Below are 18,293 nucleotides of genomic sequence, written 5' to 3' on the forward strand. Positions count from 1 at the left end.
ACAGGGGCTTCTATGGTTACGAGTTGGGCTGGTAACCTCAGGGTCAGCAGTTCAAAACTACCAACTGTTCCACAGGAGAAAGACAAGGCTTTTTGCTCCCATAAAGATTTATAACCCCAGAAAGCCTATGCAGGGTCACTATGAGTCAGAACTGACTCCACGGCACATGACCAACCAATCTATGTAATTAACTGCTTGAACTGCAAGGACAGCAATTCAAACCCATCAGGTGCTCCTCGGTAACCCTATACAAGGTGACTATGAGTCGAAACTGATTCGAAAGTGCTTTGACAACAACAACTATGCTATTAATGGGCCCAGAGCAAATGAAAATGTAAAGATCCTTGTGCAACATTTACTTAGAATTTCAAGATGTTGACAGCAGAGCATTAAGCCAGCAGGGGGCCCTTCTAAGTATGAGACTTTGTAGAACTGGACAGGTTTAGAGTCTCTGAAGCCAGATCTGTGTGTAAGATATATAATAAATATAAGGCATATAATTTAGACACTCAATGTATGGTAACTGTTATCCCTTACTTTTCTATTTTTCATTCAGGCATTTCCCCCCTAAATCACAAAATGTATGCTCATTATAATCAGATATTTTTAACTTGTAGCATTCCAATAAGCATTTTTTTTTAAGGGAAAGTTTTCAAATTTTATTTAAGAAAAAATCATTGTGCTTTATCATGCTGTGGAGTCCTGGTGTAGCATTGTAGGAAAAGCACTGGACTGTGAACTATAAGGTCAGAGATTCAAACCCAGTAGCCACTCACTGGAAATCCTATACAAGGTCACTGTCAGTCAGAACCGACTCTATAGCACTTAACACACCACCTTGTGGTATAATCTTTCTTTATACTACATTCATGGTGTTTCCTTGCCCTTTAAAGTTATGAGTCATTTAATTTTTTTTCTATACTGAAGCTGAACAAATCTAATATTTTGTTTTGATCATATAATCAAGACTTAATTTTTTAATGTTTTTTTTTCCCTTTCCCACAGACACCAGAAACACCTTATAAAAACACAGTGTTTTGATTTATGTGCCTGAAACCTATACTATAAAACTTTCTAAAGTTACTTCTTTAGATGTTTTAAATAATTTTCTCTATCATTTTCTTTATTAAATTTGGAATAAAAGTCCTTTTTTAAAACACATACACACATAAACAAACAGGATCTGATTTTTCAAAAAAAAAGTTATCTTAGAAAAGTAAATCCCTGTTTTATGTAATTGACTCTCAGAAAACATATTTGTTTTCTGAGAGTCAATTACATAATCTCTTCTAGCCTTTTAAAAATTTTACTTGTTTTCTAAGTTTGTTTAACCTGTCACCTAAGGAGGTGAGATTAATGATGGTTAAGGTGTCTTCAGTATTTAATTCTCAAAATCTTTAGCTTGTCTTTGGGCTTAACGGAGAATGAGTGAGTAGACACTCATGAGTACCTCCTGAGACTATATTTATATGATACACTCTAGCTTATACAGTGATTTGCGGTATGAGCTCTGGTAGCATAGTGGCTACAAATCGGGCTGCGAACTGCAAGGTCAGCAGGTCAAAACTACACTTGTTTCACTGGAGAAAGATGAGGCTTTCTGCTCCCATAAAGATTCACAGCCTCGGAAACCCTGTACAAGGTCACTATGAGTCGGAAACGACTCCACGGCACACAGCTACCACCATCCTCTATTTATATATTCTTAGTTCCAGACTTATTCCATGAGTGCAGAATTATATTATTTAACTGTCACAAAAACTTTTGAATGTTGTTGTTGTGTAATAATGTTATCACTTTCCAAGCAGAAAAGCAGACCTCAGAGGAATTAACGACTTAAACAAGGATGCCAATAGCTAGCAAAATTAAGCATGACCAAAACAATGTTGAAATAGTGAACGTTTTGTTTTAGATATAAATTAGCCATGACAAAAACACAAAAATAGACATGATATTAGTACTCTAAATTCTGACTTCTAGTACTAGTATTCGCTTCCTTTTCATGCTACAGAGCTAAATGAAGAATGGGAGAAATTAGGGAAAGAAAATGAAAGAAGCAAATCTGTGTAGTAGTCTGTGGTGTGTTGGAAAGTGTTTAATAGCTAGTTGGAGCTTAGGGGACCCCTAATTTTTACAGCTTGCTGATTTCCATGGTACAATTATTCCTACAATTTCAATGTACCAATGTGATATCACTGAATGTATAATTTGGAAGAGCTGTGAGGAAAATAAGCCATGGTCCAGCATGCCACAAGTAGTGAGCAAATATTATACTGAATTATGAAAAGTTCATGGTAAAATTTTCTGGAGATTTATAATTTGGGGTGGGGAGAGTATAGTTAAGCGGCCAACACTAACAAGGACAAATATTTCTTACGCTTTTTTGAAGTCCATCTAAAGTTTTTTTTTTTTAAACTTTTTTTTTTGTGTGTGGAAGTTTATAGAGCATTATCATCAGTTTTACATTCAACAATTCATACATACTTTGTTTCTTCTTGATGATTGCTATCATCTCAGTGTCACATTACTTCTCCTACTTCCTAATGTTCCAACCACCACACATCTGTCAGTTTGTTGTAGTGTGGTGGCTTGCAGGTTGCTGTAATTATGGAAGCTATACCAATGGTATTGAAAATACCAACAAGGTCACTCATGGTAGACAGGTTTCAGGTGAGCTTCCAGATTATGACAAACTAGGAAGGAGAGATGGACTATTTCTAAATGTTTAGTCACTGAAAACCATATGAATAGCAGTGGAACATGTCAGCACCAGATAATTGAATACTGAAACATGATAATGAGCACCAGAATATTGTCAGATATAGTGCGGGGAAATGAGCCCCTCAGGTCGGAAGGCACTAAAAGTACAACAGAAGAGATGCCTCCTCAAAATACAGCTGACTGTGATGAAGTGAATGGAGTAAAGCTTTCAGGACCTTCATTTGCTGATGGGGCACAAGTCAACATAAAGAGAAACACCTGCAAACATCCATTAATTATCAGAACATGGAATGTATGAAGTATGAATCTAGGAAAATTGGCATTCATAAAAAATGAAATGGAAAGCATAAACATGGATATATTAGGCATTGTTGTTGTGGATAAGTATTGTCAAATCAGCTCTTACTCAGAGCAACTATGTATAGGGTTTACCAGGACCTGCTGGTGAGTGTGAAACTCTACTCAGACCTTGCGGTTCAAACCAACCATGCAGTCTAGTGCTTATCCTACAGCTCCACATCAGGATTCCATCCTATGCATTAGTAAGCGTAAAGGGACTGGTATTGGCCATTTTGAATCTGACAATCACATGGTTTAGTATGCCGGGAATGACATTAAAGAGGAATGGCAACATATTCATGAACAAAAAGAACATTTCAAGATCTGTCTTGAAATAGAATGCTGAGTGTTAGGATAATATCCATAAGTTACAAAGAAAACCTGTAAAACAACTTTTATTCAAATTTACTCATCAACCACTAAAGTCAGTAATAATGAAATAGAGAATTTCTACCAATTCCTTCAGTCTGAGATTGATCAAACATGAAATCAAAATGTATTGATAATTACTGGTGACTGGAGATAAAGAGGAAGGATTGCTGTTGTTGTTGTTGTTAGGTGCTATTGAGTCAGTACAGACTTACAATGATCATATGTACAACAGAATGAAACATTGCCTGGTCCTGGGCCAACCTCACAATTGTTGCTACACTTGAGCCCATTGATGCTGCCACTTTCCCAATCCCATTTCACTGGGGGTCTTTTTCTTTTTCTCTGACCCTCCATCTTACCAAACATGATATCCTTCTCCAGTGACTGTTCCTTCCTGACAACATACCCAAAGTATGAGAGATGAAGTTTGGCCATCTTCGCCTCCACGGAACACTCTGGCTGCACTTCTTCCAACACATCTGTTTGTTCATTTGGCAGGCCACAGCACTTTCAATATTCTTCTCCAACACCATAACTCAAAAGTATAAATTCTTCTATGGTATTCCTTATTCACTGTCTAGCTTTCACATGCATATGAGGTTATTGAAAATACCATGGCTCGGGTCAGGCACACCTTAATCCTCAAACTCTTCAACACATTTAAAAGGTATTGTGCGGCAGATTTGTCTAATGCAATACATTGTTTGATTTCTTGACTGCTGCTTCCATGAGTGTTGATGGTTGATCCAAGAAGAATGAAGTCCGTGACAACTTCAATCTTTCTCCATTGATAAGAATGTTGTTTATTGGTCCAGTGGTGAGGATTTTTGTTTTCTTTACAGTGAGATGCAACCCATACAGAAGGCTGTGCTCTTTGATTGTCATTAGTAAATATTTTAAGTCCTCTTCACTTCCAGAAAACAAGGTTGTATCATCTGCATATTGTTTTTGTTAGGTGCCATCAAGTTGGTACTGACCCATAGCTACCTATGCACAGCAGGTTGCTAATGGGTCTTCCTCCAGCCCTGATGCCATGGTTTTCTTCATATAACCAGGCTTCTCATATTATTTGCTCAGCATACAGGTTGAATAAGTATGGTGAAAGTATACGACCCTGTTGCACACCTTTCTTAATTTTAAACCATTCAGTGTTTCCATGTTCTGTTTGAACAATTGCCTCCTGGTCCATGTACAGATTCTTCATGAGCACAACTGAATGTTCCAGAGTACTCATACTTCACAACGCTGTCCATAGCTTGTCATGATCCACACAATTGAAAGCCTTTGCATAGTCAATAAAGCACAGATAAACATCTTGCTGGCATTCTCTGCTTTCAGCAAAGATCCATGTGATGTCGGCAACAATATCCCTCATTCCACAACCTCTTCTGAATCTGGCTTAAGCCTATGGAAGTTCTCTGTGAGATGTATGCTTACAGCCATTTCTGTATTGCCTTTAGTAAAACTTTACTCTCATGAGATATCAAAGAGATTGTCCGATGATTTCTGCATTCCGTTGGGTCACCTCTCTTTGGAATGGGCACAAATAAGGATCTCTTCCAATCAGTCGGCCAGATAGTTGTCTTCAAAATTTCTTAGCATAGATGAGTGAATGCCTCCAGCGCTGCCTCACTTTCTTGAAATATTTCAATTTGTATTCTATCAATTCTGGGTGCCTTGTTCTTTGCCTATTCCTTCAATGTACCATGGACTTCTTTCTTCAGTATCATTGGCTCTTGATCACATGCTACCTCTGGAAATGGTTCAGTATCAACTATTTCTTCTTGGTATGGTGACTCTATGTATTCCTTCTATCTTCTTTTGATGCTTTTTGCATCATTCAATAATTTGCCCAGAGAATCATTTAATAACGAAAGTCAAGGCTTGATTTTTTTCTTCAGTTCCCCAAGCTTGAGAAATGCTGACCATGTTCTTTCCTTTTGATTTTCTGACTCCATATCTTTGCACATTTTGTTGTAATATTTGACTTTGTCTTTTCAAACAGAACTTTGCAATTATCTGTTCAGCTCTTGTACCTCTTCATTTCTTCCATTTGCTTTAGCATCTCTACTCCGGAGAGCAAATTTCAGTGTCTCTTCTGACATCCATTTTGATCTTTTCCTTCTTTCTTGTCTTCTTAATGTCTTGTCTTTTTGCTTTCCTCCTGCATGACATTCTTGATGTCATCCCACATTTCTTCTGGTTTTCGGTCTTTAAAGTATCAAATCTGTTCTTCAGATGATCTCTAAATTCAGGTGATGTATTCAAGGTCATATTTTGGCTCATGTGGACTTGTTTTCATTTTCTTCAGCTTCAGTATGAATTTGCGTATGAGTAATTGATGGTCTGTTCCACAATCTGCCCCTGGCCTTGTTTTGACTGATGATATGGAGCTTTTCCATTGTCTCTTCCACAGATGTAGTTAATTTGATATCTGTGTTTTCCACCTGGTGAGGTCCATGTGTATAATCATCTCTTATGTAGTCTAAAGAACATATTTGAAATGAACAAATATTTGTTTATGTTTCCAACCTTTGCATTCCAATCACCAGTAATGATCAGTACATCTTCATTGAATGTTTGATCAATTTCAGATTGGAGAAGTTGGTAGAATTCTTCTATTTCATCCTCATTGGCTTTAGTGGTTGTTGCAGAAATTTGAATAATAGTGGTATTAACTGGTCTTCCCTGTAGGTGCATGGATATTATCCTATCACAGACGGCGTTGTACCTCATGAGTGATCTGGATATGTTCTTTTTGACGATGAATGCAACAACATTCCTCTTCAATTTGTTATTCCTAGCATAGTAAATCATGTGGTTGTCAGATTCAAAATGGCCAATACCAGTCCATTTCAGCTCACTAATGCCTAAGATATCCATGTTCATGCATTCCATTTCATTTTTCACAATTTCCAACTTTCCTAGATTCATATTTTGTACATTCCATGTTCCAATTATTAATGGGTGTTCACAAATGTTTCTCTTCATTTTGAGGTGTGCCCCATTAGCAAATGGAGGTCCTGAGGGCTTTACTCCCACAGATGTGACCCCATTTGCATCATCATGGTCAACTCTACTTTGAGGAGGCAGCTCTTCCCCAGTCGCATTTTCAATGCCTTCCAACCTGAGGGGCTCATTTTACGGCACTATATCTGACACTGTTTCTCTGTTATTCATAAGGTTTTCAGTGACTAAATATTTGGAAGTAGTTTGTCTCTCTTTCTTTCTAGTCTGTCTCCATTGGAAGTTCATCTGAAACCTGTCCACCATGGGTGACTCTGCTGGTATTTAAAATACTGGTGGCATAGCTTCCAGCTTCACAGCAACTCACAAGCCACCATGGTCCGCCAAACTGATAGATGACTGGTGGAATAGGAAGGATTAGCAGTTGGAAAATATGGCCTTTGTGATAGAAATGATGTTGGAGATCACATGCTAGAATTTTAAACACCTTTAAAAAAGTATTTAAAAATACCTTTTTAAAACAACAAAAAAGACAACTGTACACATGGGCCTCACTAGGTGGAATACACAGAAATCAAATTTATTACATCTGTGCACAGATGGTGGAAAAGCTCAATATTATCATCAAAAACAATGCAAGGGGCAGACTGTGGATGAGACCATCAATTGCTCATATGCAAGTTCAGGCTGAAGCTGAAGAAAATTAAAACAAGTCCATGAGAGCCAAAATATGACCTAGAGTATATACGACCTGAATTTAGAGATCATCTTAAGAACCGATCTGATAAATTCTACAAAAATGACTGAAGCTCAAAAGAGTTGTGGGATGACATAAAGGATATCATGCAAGAAGAAAGCCAAGGGTTATTAAGAAGATAATAAAGAAGATATTCTGAAACTTGCTCTCAGGGTAGAGATGCTAAAGTAAATGGAAGAAGTGATGAGGTAAAGGACCTGAGTAAAATATTTTAATGGGAAGCTTGAGAAGACAAAGTCAAATATTATATTGAAATGAGAAAAGATCTAGAGCTAGAAAACCAAAAGGGGAGAACACACTCAGCATTCTCAAGCTGAGAGAATTGAAGATAAATTCAAGCCTTGATTTGCAATATTGAAGAATTCTATGGGCACTTTATGGTACTGCTGTGGCTCTGCAGATTAATGTGCTGGACTGCAAGGTTAGTTTGGACCACAAGATTGGTGGTTCAAGCTCACCAGCTGCTTCTCAGGAACCCTATGCAGGGACACTATGGGTCAAAACTGACAAGATGGCACTTAACAACAATGTGGACAAAATATTGACTTATACAGACAGCATCAAAAGAAGATGGAAGGAATATACAGAGTAACTGTACCAAAAAGAAATGACCATGTTCAACTATTTCAAAAGTTAGCATATGATCAAAAGCCCATGATGCTGAAGGAAGAAGCTCAAGGTACATTGAAGGCATAGGTAAAGAACAAGGCTCTGGGAATTGATGGACTATAAATTGAAAACTTTCAACAAACTGATGTAGTACTGGAGGCATTCATTCATCTATGCCAAGAAATTTGGAAGACAACTACCTGGGCAATTTATTGGAAGAGATACATATTTGTGCCTAATTCAAAGATAGGTGGCCCAATGGATTGCAGAAATCATCAGACAATATCTTTAATATCTCATGGAAATAAAATTTTGCTAAAGATAATCCAAAAATGAATGCAACAGTACATTGACAGTGAATTGCCAGAGAGTCAAGCCAGTTTCAAATGAGAATGTAGCATGAGGGATGTCATTGCTAACGTCAGATGGATACTGGTTGAAAGCAAAAAAGTACGGAAAGATGTTTACCTGTGCTTTATTGACTATGCAGAGCTATTGATTGTGTGGATCACAGCAAGCTCTGGAAAACTTTGTGGAGAATGAGTATTCTGAAACACTTAATTATGCTCATGAGGAACCTGTACATAGACCAAGAGGCAGTTATTCAAACATGAGAAGCTGGATTGTATGAAAAAGAATACTGCATTAGGATTGGAGGAAGACTCATTAACAAACTGCAATATGCAGATGATCCAACCTTGCTTGCTGAAAGTGACGAGGACTAAAAATACTTACTGATGATGAACAAAGACTGCAGTCTTCAATATGGGTTGTACCACAATGTAAAGAAAACAAAAATCCTCACCACTGACCAATAAAAAACATCAGGATAAATGAAGAAAAGATTGAAGTTGTCAAAGACTTCATTTTTCAGATCAACCATCAACACTCATGGAAGCATCAGTCAAGAAATCAAATGACTGACTGCATTGGGCAAGTCTGCTATACAAGATATCTTTTAAGTGTTCAAGAGCAAAGATGTCAGCTTGTGGACTAAGGAGCACCTTACCCAAGCCATGCTATTTTCAGTAACGTGATATGCATGTGAAAGTTGGACAGTGAATAATGAAGACAATAAAAAAATTATGCATTTGAGTTATGGTGTTGGAAGAGAATATTAAACGTACTACGGACTGCCAAAAGAACAAGTGAATCTGTGTTGGAAGGAGTACAGCCAGAATGCTCCTTAGAAGCTATGATGGCCAAACTTTGTCTCTCATACTTTGGACATATTATCAGTAGGAACTGGTCAGTGAAGAAAGAGACCCCCAATGAGATGGATTTGCACAGTGGCAGCAGCAATGAGCTTAAGCATAGCAGTGATTGTGAGGTTGGCGCAGAACCAGGCAGTGTTTTATTCTGTTGTGCATAAGGTCATTATTAGTTAGTACTGACTCTATGGCACCTAACAACAACAACAACTTTCAAAACGATTTCAGACTGAAGACAAGGCATGAGAGGCCAGGAAAGCAAAACGTATTATCTCTAAGTCCCTTCATTGACATAGCCACACTTTTAAGTGTGAAGGCACCTGAAGTTGTCAGGACTGTGAAACAAAGCATTTAGAAGCTACCATAAATATATTCTAGCATGCTGTTTTTAATTTAATAAGTTCAAATTTTAGTTCAACTTATTAAATTTGTTATTGCTCTCTCTGTGTATTTTTTTGAGAAGTAGTGTCAAATTGATTTAAAAATTTTGATCATACAGAGTAACTGCATTCTAATACTAACCCTATCACTATTCAAAGTAGTGAATAGTGATGAAAACATCAATGTTAGTGTATTTTTAAATAAATTGATTCTGAGAGAGAGAAAAACATATGTGTACCTACTAATAGGAAAGTGTCTGGGTGACACAAGCAGTTTGCAATTGCCTGCTAACTAAAAGATTGGTGGTGTGAACATTCCAAATGGTACCATGGAAAGAAAAGTCTGGTGATCTGCTTTTAAGATTACAGCCAAGAAAACTGTATGCAAAGTTCTACTTTGTAACACATGATATCGCCATGATTTAGGGGCTGAATCAATGGCATCTAACAGCTACTCATAGGAATAACTAAATAAGAGAATAGAGTTTAAGCTATATTTGTCTTTGGTAAAGCATAATTTAAAACGTTATTAACTCTTTAGACTGTCTGGAGAATTAAAGACCTCACATCATTGCCTTATTAAAGGTATCTGGTATATTATACCTTAAATCCAATACTTAGCCAAGATCAAGATAAAGGAGGAAGAATAATCTCTTGAAAACATATGCATGATTCTGAGAATGATTAGTATGTAATCTCAGTTTCAAAGGAGGCATTAAGAATCAGAAGAGATGTCTAGAGCAGCTGGAATCCAAATGATAAATGAATCTTAACAACATGAAAGAACAAAACCTTGATAATCTTGTCTGATATATTTAGAAATAAGGTGGGGTAATGTGAGAAGCTTTGAGTAAGCAATATTAAAGTGAAACTTTCATGAACTGTAATACAGAGTTAGTTTAGTGGGAGCTTTGCCTATTGATCAGAGAAGCATCTTGAGTATGAAATGAGAAAAATTACTTTTGTGGGAGTATTGCAATGTTAATGTCTTACTTTCTGAGCTTTATATAATTTAATAGATAAGATTTTAGTCAATTTTCTGATCCTAAGGATGAAAACCAGGTTCTACATTGGCAAAGCAAATCCTATTTTTAGATAACCCATAAGAGAAGCAGTTTATTTATTTTTTTTTGTACATGGTATTTGTCAGTAGCTTTTGGAGCCTTTCAGAGAACTTTCTCTTAAAATGATTCTTTAACATTTTCTTCATAGCAAAGATTTGTCTCTAATTTTCAACAATAAAAATATTTGTTGTTGTTGTTAGGTACCATCAAGTCAGTACCAACTCGTAGTGACCCTATGCACGATAGGACCTTTAAAAAGTGTCTTCCCACATGCCAGAGATGGAGGCAGAGAAGATGACATGGAGAGTTGGGAGAGGCTGGGGACTCAGGGAGGGAGAGGGGCTGTGTGCTGACGGGCAGAAGTGTCTTCCTACAAATAGAGGAGAATAATACTGTTTCTTCATCACACTGTCAATTTTACCAGAGACCCTGGTAAACATACCTAATCCATTGCTGCTCTTTGTAACATCCAAAAGCTATGCAAGAGAATTAAATTAGACTTGGGAATGAGGAGGAGAATATGTACTAGAAAAACAATTCTGACCCATGAATTGTTCTTTATATAAAATGGACTTTTCACCAACCATCACTTCATGTTGTGGTTCTGCAACACCAAAAATAATGATAAAATCCTTGCAAAGACTCATGTATTATTATATATAAGATATATGAATGTTCCACCTCATCCAACATGGTGACAACAATAGCATGTCCCAGACTACTTAATGAAGGAAGGCAAATCCTAGGCTCTTTGAACTTTCCTAAAAATTTCCAGAATATTCATTAATTAAAAGCAACTCTTACTTGCTCTGGATATCCATCCATACTCCTTTGCCCTTTAGTTTGAATTAAGCACCGTCCAGGCTGAGGTCCCCGGGTGGCCTGTGAAGAGGGGATCTGAATAGGCAATGGTGACTGAAATTGCTGGATGGTCACTTTGTTTATATTTCCCTCATATGGCTGCTGTTCCCGGCTGCGATGCTGAAGGCTTTGAGACCCCATCAAGGTCTGGATGTGGCTGCCTGCCTGTGGAGAAGATAATCTGTCAGGCGAAAATTCATGGTGCTGAAAAGATGTGATTAGAGAACACATTCAGAATACCTCTTGGGTAAAGTGGTATCATTTGGGCTTTCAGCCACGGCTGGAGAGGATAATGAAAAAACAGTAAGAGTCTGCCTACTGTGGTTTGTGAAAATGTTAATATTCGAGCAATGTTGCATTAAATACATTTGTAGTCATCTGGTGGCTCACAAAGATTATTTTAGCCCTCGCTTTAGTGAACAAAATTCAGCCTGAAAAATCTTAAGAGAGAATAAGTTCCAACTTAAACATAAATATAAAGGGGAGTTCTATTCAGCATTTCAGTTTGAACACCTAGGGATAGAGATGTAAAATATAAAATACCAGGAGGAAAAGATAAAACCTGTTTCTTAATTCTAAAATAAAAGAATTTCATATTTTATTTTATGCTACAGGTGCTTACTAGCTTGTTTAGGTGAATATAACTAAATGCGTTGGACTGCAATATCAATTTGAACCACAAGGTTGGCAGTTCAAACTCACCAGTCACTCCTCAGAAACCCTATACAGGGTTTCTATGAGTTGGAACTGACTCGATGGCACTTAGCAACAACAGGAAAAATCAAGAGTATGGGTTTTGGGATCTTTAACTTACATCCAATATTAATTATTTGATAAATTCTAATAAGCAATGTGTTATGATTAGATATGAAAAGATCTTCAAAGTGAGCTCTGCATGCTGACAATTATCTCCTGAGTTTCCAGAGAGATGCATCAGTAACTTATTTAAAGTGATAATGATCCTTTCTCAGTCCTCAAAGCCTTGGAGGGAGGACAGAGGGCATGCTCAATAAAGTCTCCTACCTTAAAACCATTTGCCTGCTTCCTTGTTCACTCCTATTTTCTCACCTTTATTCTAGTACCACCCTTGAATCATTTACTTGATATCTATTCCACAAAGTAAGCAGCTCTATTTGTGAGTTGGTAACCCAGACTATGCCTTCTTATGTTAATCATCTTTTATCATGAAGGTCTAACATAGGAAGTGAATGCTTAATATCAGTTTTTTTATACATTTATTTAGTTCAATGCTTGGTACTTCACTCATTACTACTGAGAGATATACAAATTATTTTCAGAATTTATTTTCTTTCTTGTTACTCTTTTAAGAACAGGTCTTTTGATTTCAAAAGTGAATTCAACTGAGATGAAATACAATAAGATGCCTGTAAAACCAATGTTTTCCCATGTAAACTATCACTCAATTCACAACAAAAACTTAAAAAAAAAATAGTGAATTTTACTTTAAAATTGATTAGCTAGGATGCTTGTACATTTCCTGACTAATCAAGATTCTTGATTACTATGGGAAAGTCAAGTTGGCGGAAGAAAGCAATAATTATTAAACAACATTTAAGAATTAAATTATTTAAAATTGATTAAAGAAGAACAACAGAAGAAACATAGGAATCTAAAAGTATATTGGAAAATAATTTGAAGATGCAAGGCATATTACTGGATTCCAAAACAAGCTACAACTTCAGTGAAGGAAATATTCAAAATTATTTGGCAATATGTATGGCAAAATAAGCAATCTATGTTCAAATACATTTTTAGATTTCCAGCTGACTAACTTGGTATCTTGTACAGTGTTTTACATTCAAAAACAATAAAATATCTCTGTAATGAAAAATAAGATGAAAAGATATAAAAAGAGTTTTAGGCTCTAACAACACAATGTGAAACAGTTATCAATACAACACTGTCCAACATACTTAACTGTTGTTGTTAAGTGCCATGGAGATGGCGCCAACTCATAGTGACCCATGAGCAGTTGATGGGTTTGAACCACCAACTTTTCAGTTATCAGACCAATGCTTATCCTACAGTGCCACATCAGGACTCCACATACTTAACTAGAATTTACAAAACCATAACCACATAGACAAATAAAACTAAGATAACTTCATAAAGGGCAGATATCTGTTTCTCTGCTATTGTATCTATTTCCTTCTCAGAAATTTTAATAAAAAAAGATGTCACAAACTTCTCAGTTATTCAAGAAGATTTAATACCAATCTCATCAATGTGTTTCCTTATTATGAATTCAATTTTCTTCTTCTATGTAATTCCATGTTCTCTTGTTTTGTAGGAGACGAAAGCCATGATAAACACAACATCACATTTTGAGCTGTTGTACTCTGAATGAATCCAGATATATGTTGAGTCAGCATTACATACTTAGACAATGGTTTCCAGAAGTTAGAGGAACTGAAATGTAGCCTCATAGACTGTGGCTGACTGGCTTGGCTACTGAGCAATCAACTGATTTTTACATTTATGCCTGCATCTCACCTCCACTAGTGTAGTATTCAGTCAGAGTTTGAGCCAGTGTGAAAGAGGAAGACTGACCTTAAATTAAAGTGACTAACCTAGATAGGAAGGAGCTCTGGTAGCATAATGGTTACAAATTGGGCTGCTAATCTCAAGCTCAGCTGTTCGAAACTACCAGTGGTTCCACGGGAGAAAGATGAGGCTTTCTGCTCCCATAAAGATTTACAGCCTCGGAAACCCTGTATAGGGTCGCTATGGGTCGGAATTGACTCAAAAGCACTTAACAACAACCTAGATAGGATCTCTATAAGTCAGATCTAAGTCTATATGGTACTTAAGAGCAACAACAATTACATAGATAAAGATTTTTTTTAAATACCCAGAAAAATATGGATTCAGCTTTGGTTTCATGCTACATAACTGACATGAAGGAATCAATAATGACTACTTAACAATTAATTTGTTAATTAGAATATTTTATTAATGATCTGTTGGAGAAAGATGAGACTTTCTCCTCCAACAAAGATTTAAAGCCTAGGAAACCCTATGTAAGCATAGGAAACCCTATGATTTGGAGCAGACTCAGTGGAACTTACCAACAGCAACAAAAAACAATGATCTATTCAAAGGCAAAACATTAATTCTCTATTAATACAGTACTATTAATAGCCTTGACGGCACTTAACAACAACAATAATAGCCTTCAAGGAGCTCTGGTAGTGTAGTGGTTATGAATCAGGCTGCGAGCCTCAAGGTCAGCAGTTCGAAACTACCAGCTGTTCTGTGGAAGAAAGGCTTTCTGTTCCCGTATAAATTTACAGCCTCGGAAAGCCTGTGCAGGGTTTCTCTGAGTTGGAACCAACTCTATATCTGTTTTTTTTTTTTTTTTTTTTTTTTCTCTCTTCCTTTTCTTGATGGGATAGCATGAGCTGTTTTGATTTTGAGCTCCTTGAGAGCAAGTTGACAGAGTAATGGCACCAAATAAATAATACCAAGACAAAACAAACCAACTGCCATCAAGTCAACTTTGACTCCCAAAGACTCTATGTAGGGTTCCTGAGGCTGTAAATCTTTACAGGCAAAGATAGCCTTATGTCTCTCCTGCAGAGAAGTTGGTGGGTATAAACTTCTGACTTTGCAGTTATTTCAGGTCCTAGCCTACCGTGACACCTTGTAGCTTAGGAGGTGCCAGACAATTTGGAAAAACACTTTATACATATTAACTTACTTAATCCTCATAAGAGCATTGTTGTTGTTGTTAAGTGCTGTCGAGTTGGTTTTGACTCATACTGACTCTGTATAGGGTTTCTGAGGAGCAGGTGGTGGGTTTGAACTGCTGACCTTGTTCACAGGTCATTGCTGATCCTGCAGCACCATACCAGGAGTGCCCATAAGAGCAGTAAGTAATAATTATTACTATCCTATTTATTGAGGTGGAAACTAAGTTTGTGAGGATTGAAGTTATTTTCCTAAATAATTTCATAAATGATAACTTGGCAAGATCAGGATTTGATCTCAGGATGTCTGACTAGTAAAGTTTGTGCTTTCAAATACTACATTATACTGCATCCCTTTTCCCCAGTGACTGGCATACTACCCCATAATTGAAGGAATTGAAAAGGAACTATGACAATAAAAAAGGAATTGGATGATTAGGAAGGATATATGGATTTCTTTAGCAGCTCTTTAATTTACCAAAGGACGATTCTCTACTAATTTAATTAGGTTTATTATTTTATTTATTAAAGCTTTTTATTGTGAATTGGGTTATGTTTTACAAAACAAATTAGCTTTTCATTCAGCAATTAATAGGTATTTTATTTTATGTCATTGATTTCAATTTTTGCAATGTAACATCACTTATGCCACATCCTCCCTGTGTTTCCTGTTTCCATTCCTCCTTCTTCCCTAATCTTTATTGACTTTGTCCTATGGCAAATGTTACCCTTTTGCTCTCAAATTCTTGATTACTCTAGTGAGTATGGACCTCCTTAATGTTGTTGTTCGTCTTAAAGACCTATCTATTGTTTGACTCCACCACTCATCTGTCAGTTTGTCATACTGTGGTGGCTTGTGAGTAGCTGTGATTCTGGAAGCTATGCCATTGGTTTTTTAAGTATCAGCAGGGTCACCCATAGTGGACAGGTTTCAGATGAGCTTCCAATGAAGACAGACTAAGAAGAAGGAGTGATGAACTACTTCCAAATATTTAGTCACTGAAAACCTTATGAATAGCAGAGAAACAATGTCAGATATAGAGCTGGAAAATGAGCCCCTCAGGTTGGAAAGCACTCAAAATGCGACTGGGGAAGAGCTGCCTCCTCAAAGTAGAGTTGACTGTGATGACAAGAATGGCATAAAGCCCATGGGAAGAAAGCCCATGGGACTTTCATTTGCTGATGGGGTACAACTCAAAATGAAGAGGAAACAGCTGATTAATAATCAGAACATGGAATGTATGAAGTATGAATCTAGGAAAATTGGAAATTGTAAAAAATGAAATTCAATGCATAAACCTTGATATCTTAGGTATTAGTGAGCTGAAATGGACTCATATTGGTCATTTTGAATTTGACAACCACATGATTTACTATGTTGGGAATGACACATTGAAGAGGAATGGTGTTGCATACGTTGTCAAAAAGAACATATCCAGATCACTCATGAGGTACAATGTTGTCTGTGATAGGATAATATCCATGCACCTACAGGGAAGACCAATTAATACCACTATTATTCAAATTTCTTCAACAAACACTAAAAACAATGAGGATGACATAGAAGAATTCTACCAACTTCTTCAATCTGAAATTGATCAAACATGCAATCAAGATGTATTGATCATTACTGGTGATTGGAATGCAAAGGTTAGGGTGCAAAGAGAAAGACCAGTAATTGGAACATATGGCCTTGGTGATAGAAATGATGCTGGAGATCACATGATATAGATTTCTGCAAAATCAATGATTTGTTCATTTCAAATACCTTCTTAAGGCAGCATAAGAGACAACTAAACTATACACATGGACCTCGCCAGATGGAATACATAGAAATCAAATTGACTACATCTGAGGAAACAGATGATGGAAAAGCTCCATATCATCAGTCAAAACAAGGCCAGGGGCACATTGTGGAAGAGACCATCAATTGCTCATATACAAATTCAAACTAAAGGTGAAGAAAATGAAAACAAGTCCAGGAGAGCCAAAATATGACCTTGAATATATCCTACCTGAATTCAGAAATCATCTGAAGAACAGATTTGATACATTAAACACTAAAGACTGAACACCAGAAGAGTTTTGGGATGACATCAAGCATATCATACAGGAAGAAAGGAAAAGTCATTAAGAAGACAAGAAAGAAGGAAAAGGCCAAAATGGATGTCAGAAGAGACACTGAAACTTGCTATCCAGCGTAGAGATGCTAAAACAAATGAAAGAAATGAGGAAGGAAGTACAAGAGCTGAACAGAAAACTTCAAAGATCAGTTCGAGAAGATAAAGCCAAATATTACAACAAACTGTGCAAAGATCTGGAATCGGAAAACCAAAAAAGAATAATACACTCAGCATTTCTCATGCTGGGGGAACTGAAGAAAAAATTCAAGCATCAACTTTTGTTATTGAAGGATTCTCTGGGCAAATGATTGAATGATGCAGAAAGTATCAAAGGAAGATGGAAGGAATACACAAAATCATTGTATCAAAAGGAAATGGTTGATGTTCAACCGTTTCAAGAGGTAGCATATGATCAACAGCCAGTGATACCGAAAGAGGAAGTCCAAGATGTATTGAAGGAATTGGCAAAGAACAAGGCACCAGGAATTGATGGAATACAAATCAAAATCTTTTAAGAAAGTGAGGCGGCACTGGAGGTACTCACTCATCTATGCCAAGAAATTTGGAAGACAATAAGCTGGCCAATTGATTGGAAGAGATCCGAGTTTATGCCCATTCCAAAGAAAGGTGACCCATTGGAATGCAGAAATCATCAGAAATAGCTTTGATATTCCACGCGAGTAAGATTTTTACTAAAGGCAGTACAAAAACAGCTGCAAGTATACATTGATAGACAACTTCCAGAGGTTCAAGCCAGATTCAGACGAGGACGTGGAATGAGGGATAGCACTGCTGATGTCTGGTGGATCTTGGCAGAAAGATGTTTACCTGTGCTTTATTGACTATGCAAAGGCTTTTGATTGTGTGGGTCATGACAAGCTATGGACAACATTGCTAAGTATGAGTATTCCGGAACACTTAATTCTGCTCATGAGGAATCTGTACATGGACCAAGAGGCAGTGGTTCTAACAGAACCTGGGACCACTGAATGGTTTAAAATTAAGAAAGGTGTGTGACAGGGTTTTACGCTTTTGCCATACTTATTCAACCTGTATGCTGAGCAAATAATTTGAGAAGCTGGGTTATACAAAGGAAAACATTGCATCAGGATTGGAAGAAGACTCATTAACCACCTGTGATATGCAGATGATTCAATCTTGCTTGCTGAAAGAGAAGAG

At 36.9% G+C, this 18,293-nt stretch overlaps 1 protein-coding gene across 1 annotated transcript in view; it reads right to left on the reverse strand.

Annotated features, from left to right (window-relative positions):
- The window catches only part of LRRC7 (leucine rich repeat containing 7), a 688,741-nt gene that overhangs the window by 75,349 nt on the left and 595,099 nt on the right, over positions 1 to 18,293 (reverse strand). Inside the window, exon 23 of the mRNA XM_006862417.1 lies at positions 11,225 to 11,446. Coding sequence (XP_006862479.1) covers positions 11,225 to 11,446 — 222 coding nt within the window. The remainder of the gene's footprint in view (positions 1 to 11,224; positions 11,447 to 18,293) is intronic.

The sequence above is a fragment of the Chrysochloris asiatica genome, unplaced genomic scaffold, assembly GCF_000296735.1.
Source record: "Chrysochloris asiatica unplaced genomic scaffold, ChrAsi1.0 scaffold00048, whole genome shotgun sequence".
NCBI classification, from domain to species: domain Eukaryota; kingdom Metazoa; phylum Chordata; class Mammalia; order Afrosoricida; family Chrysochloridae; genus Chrysochloris; species Chrysochloris asiatica.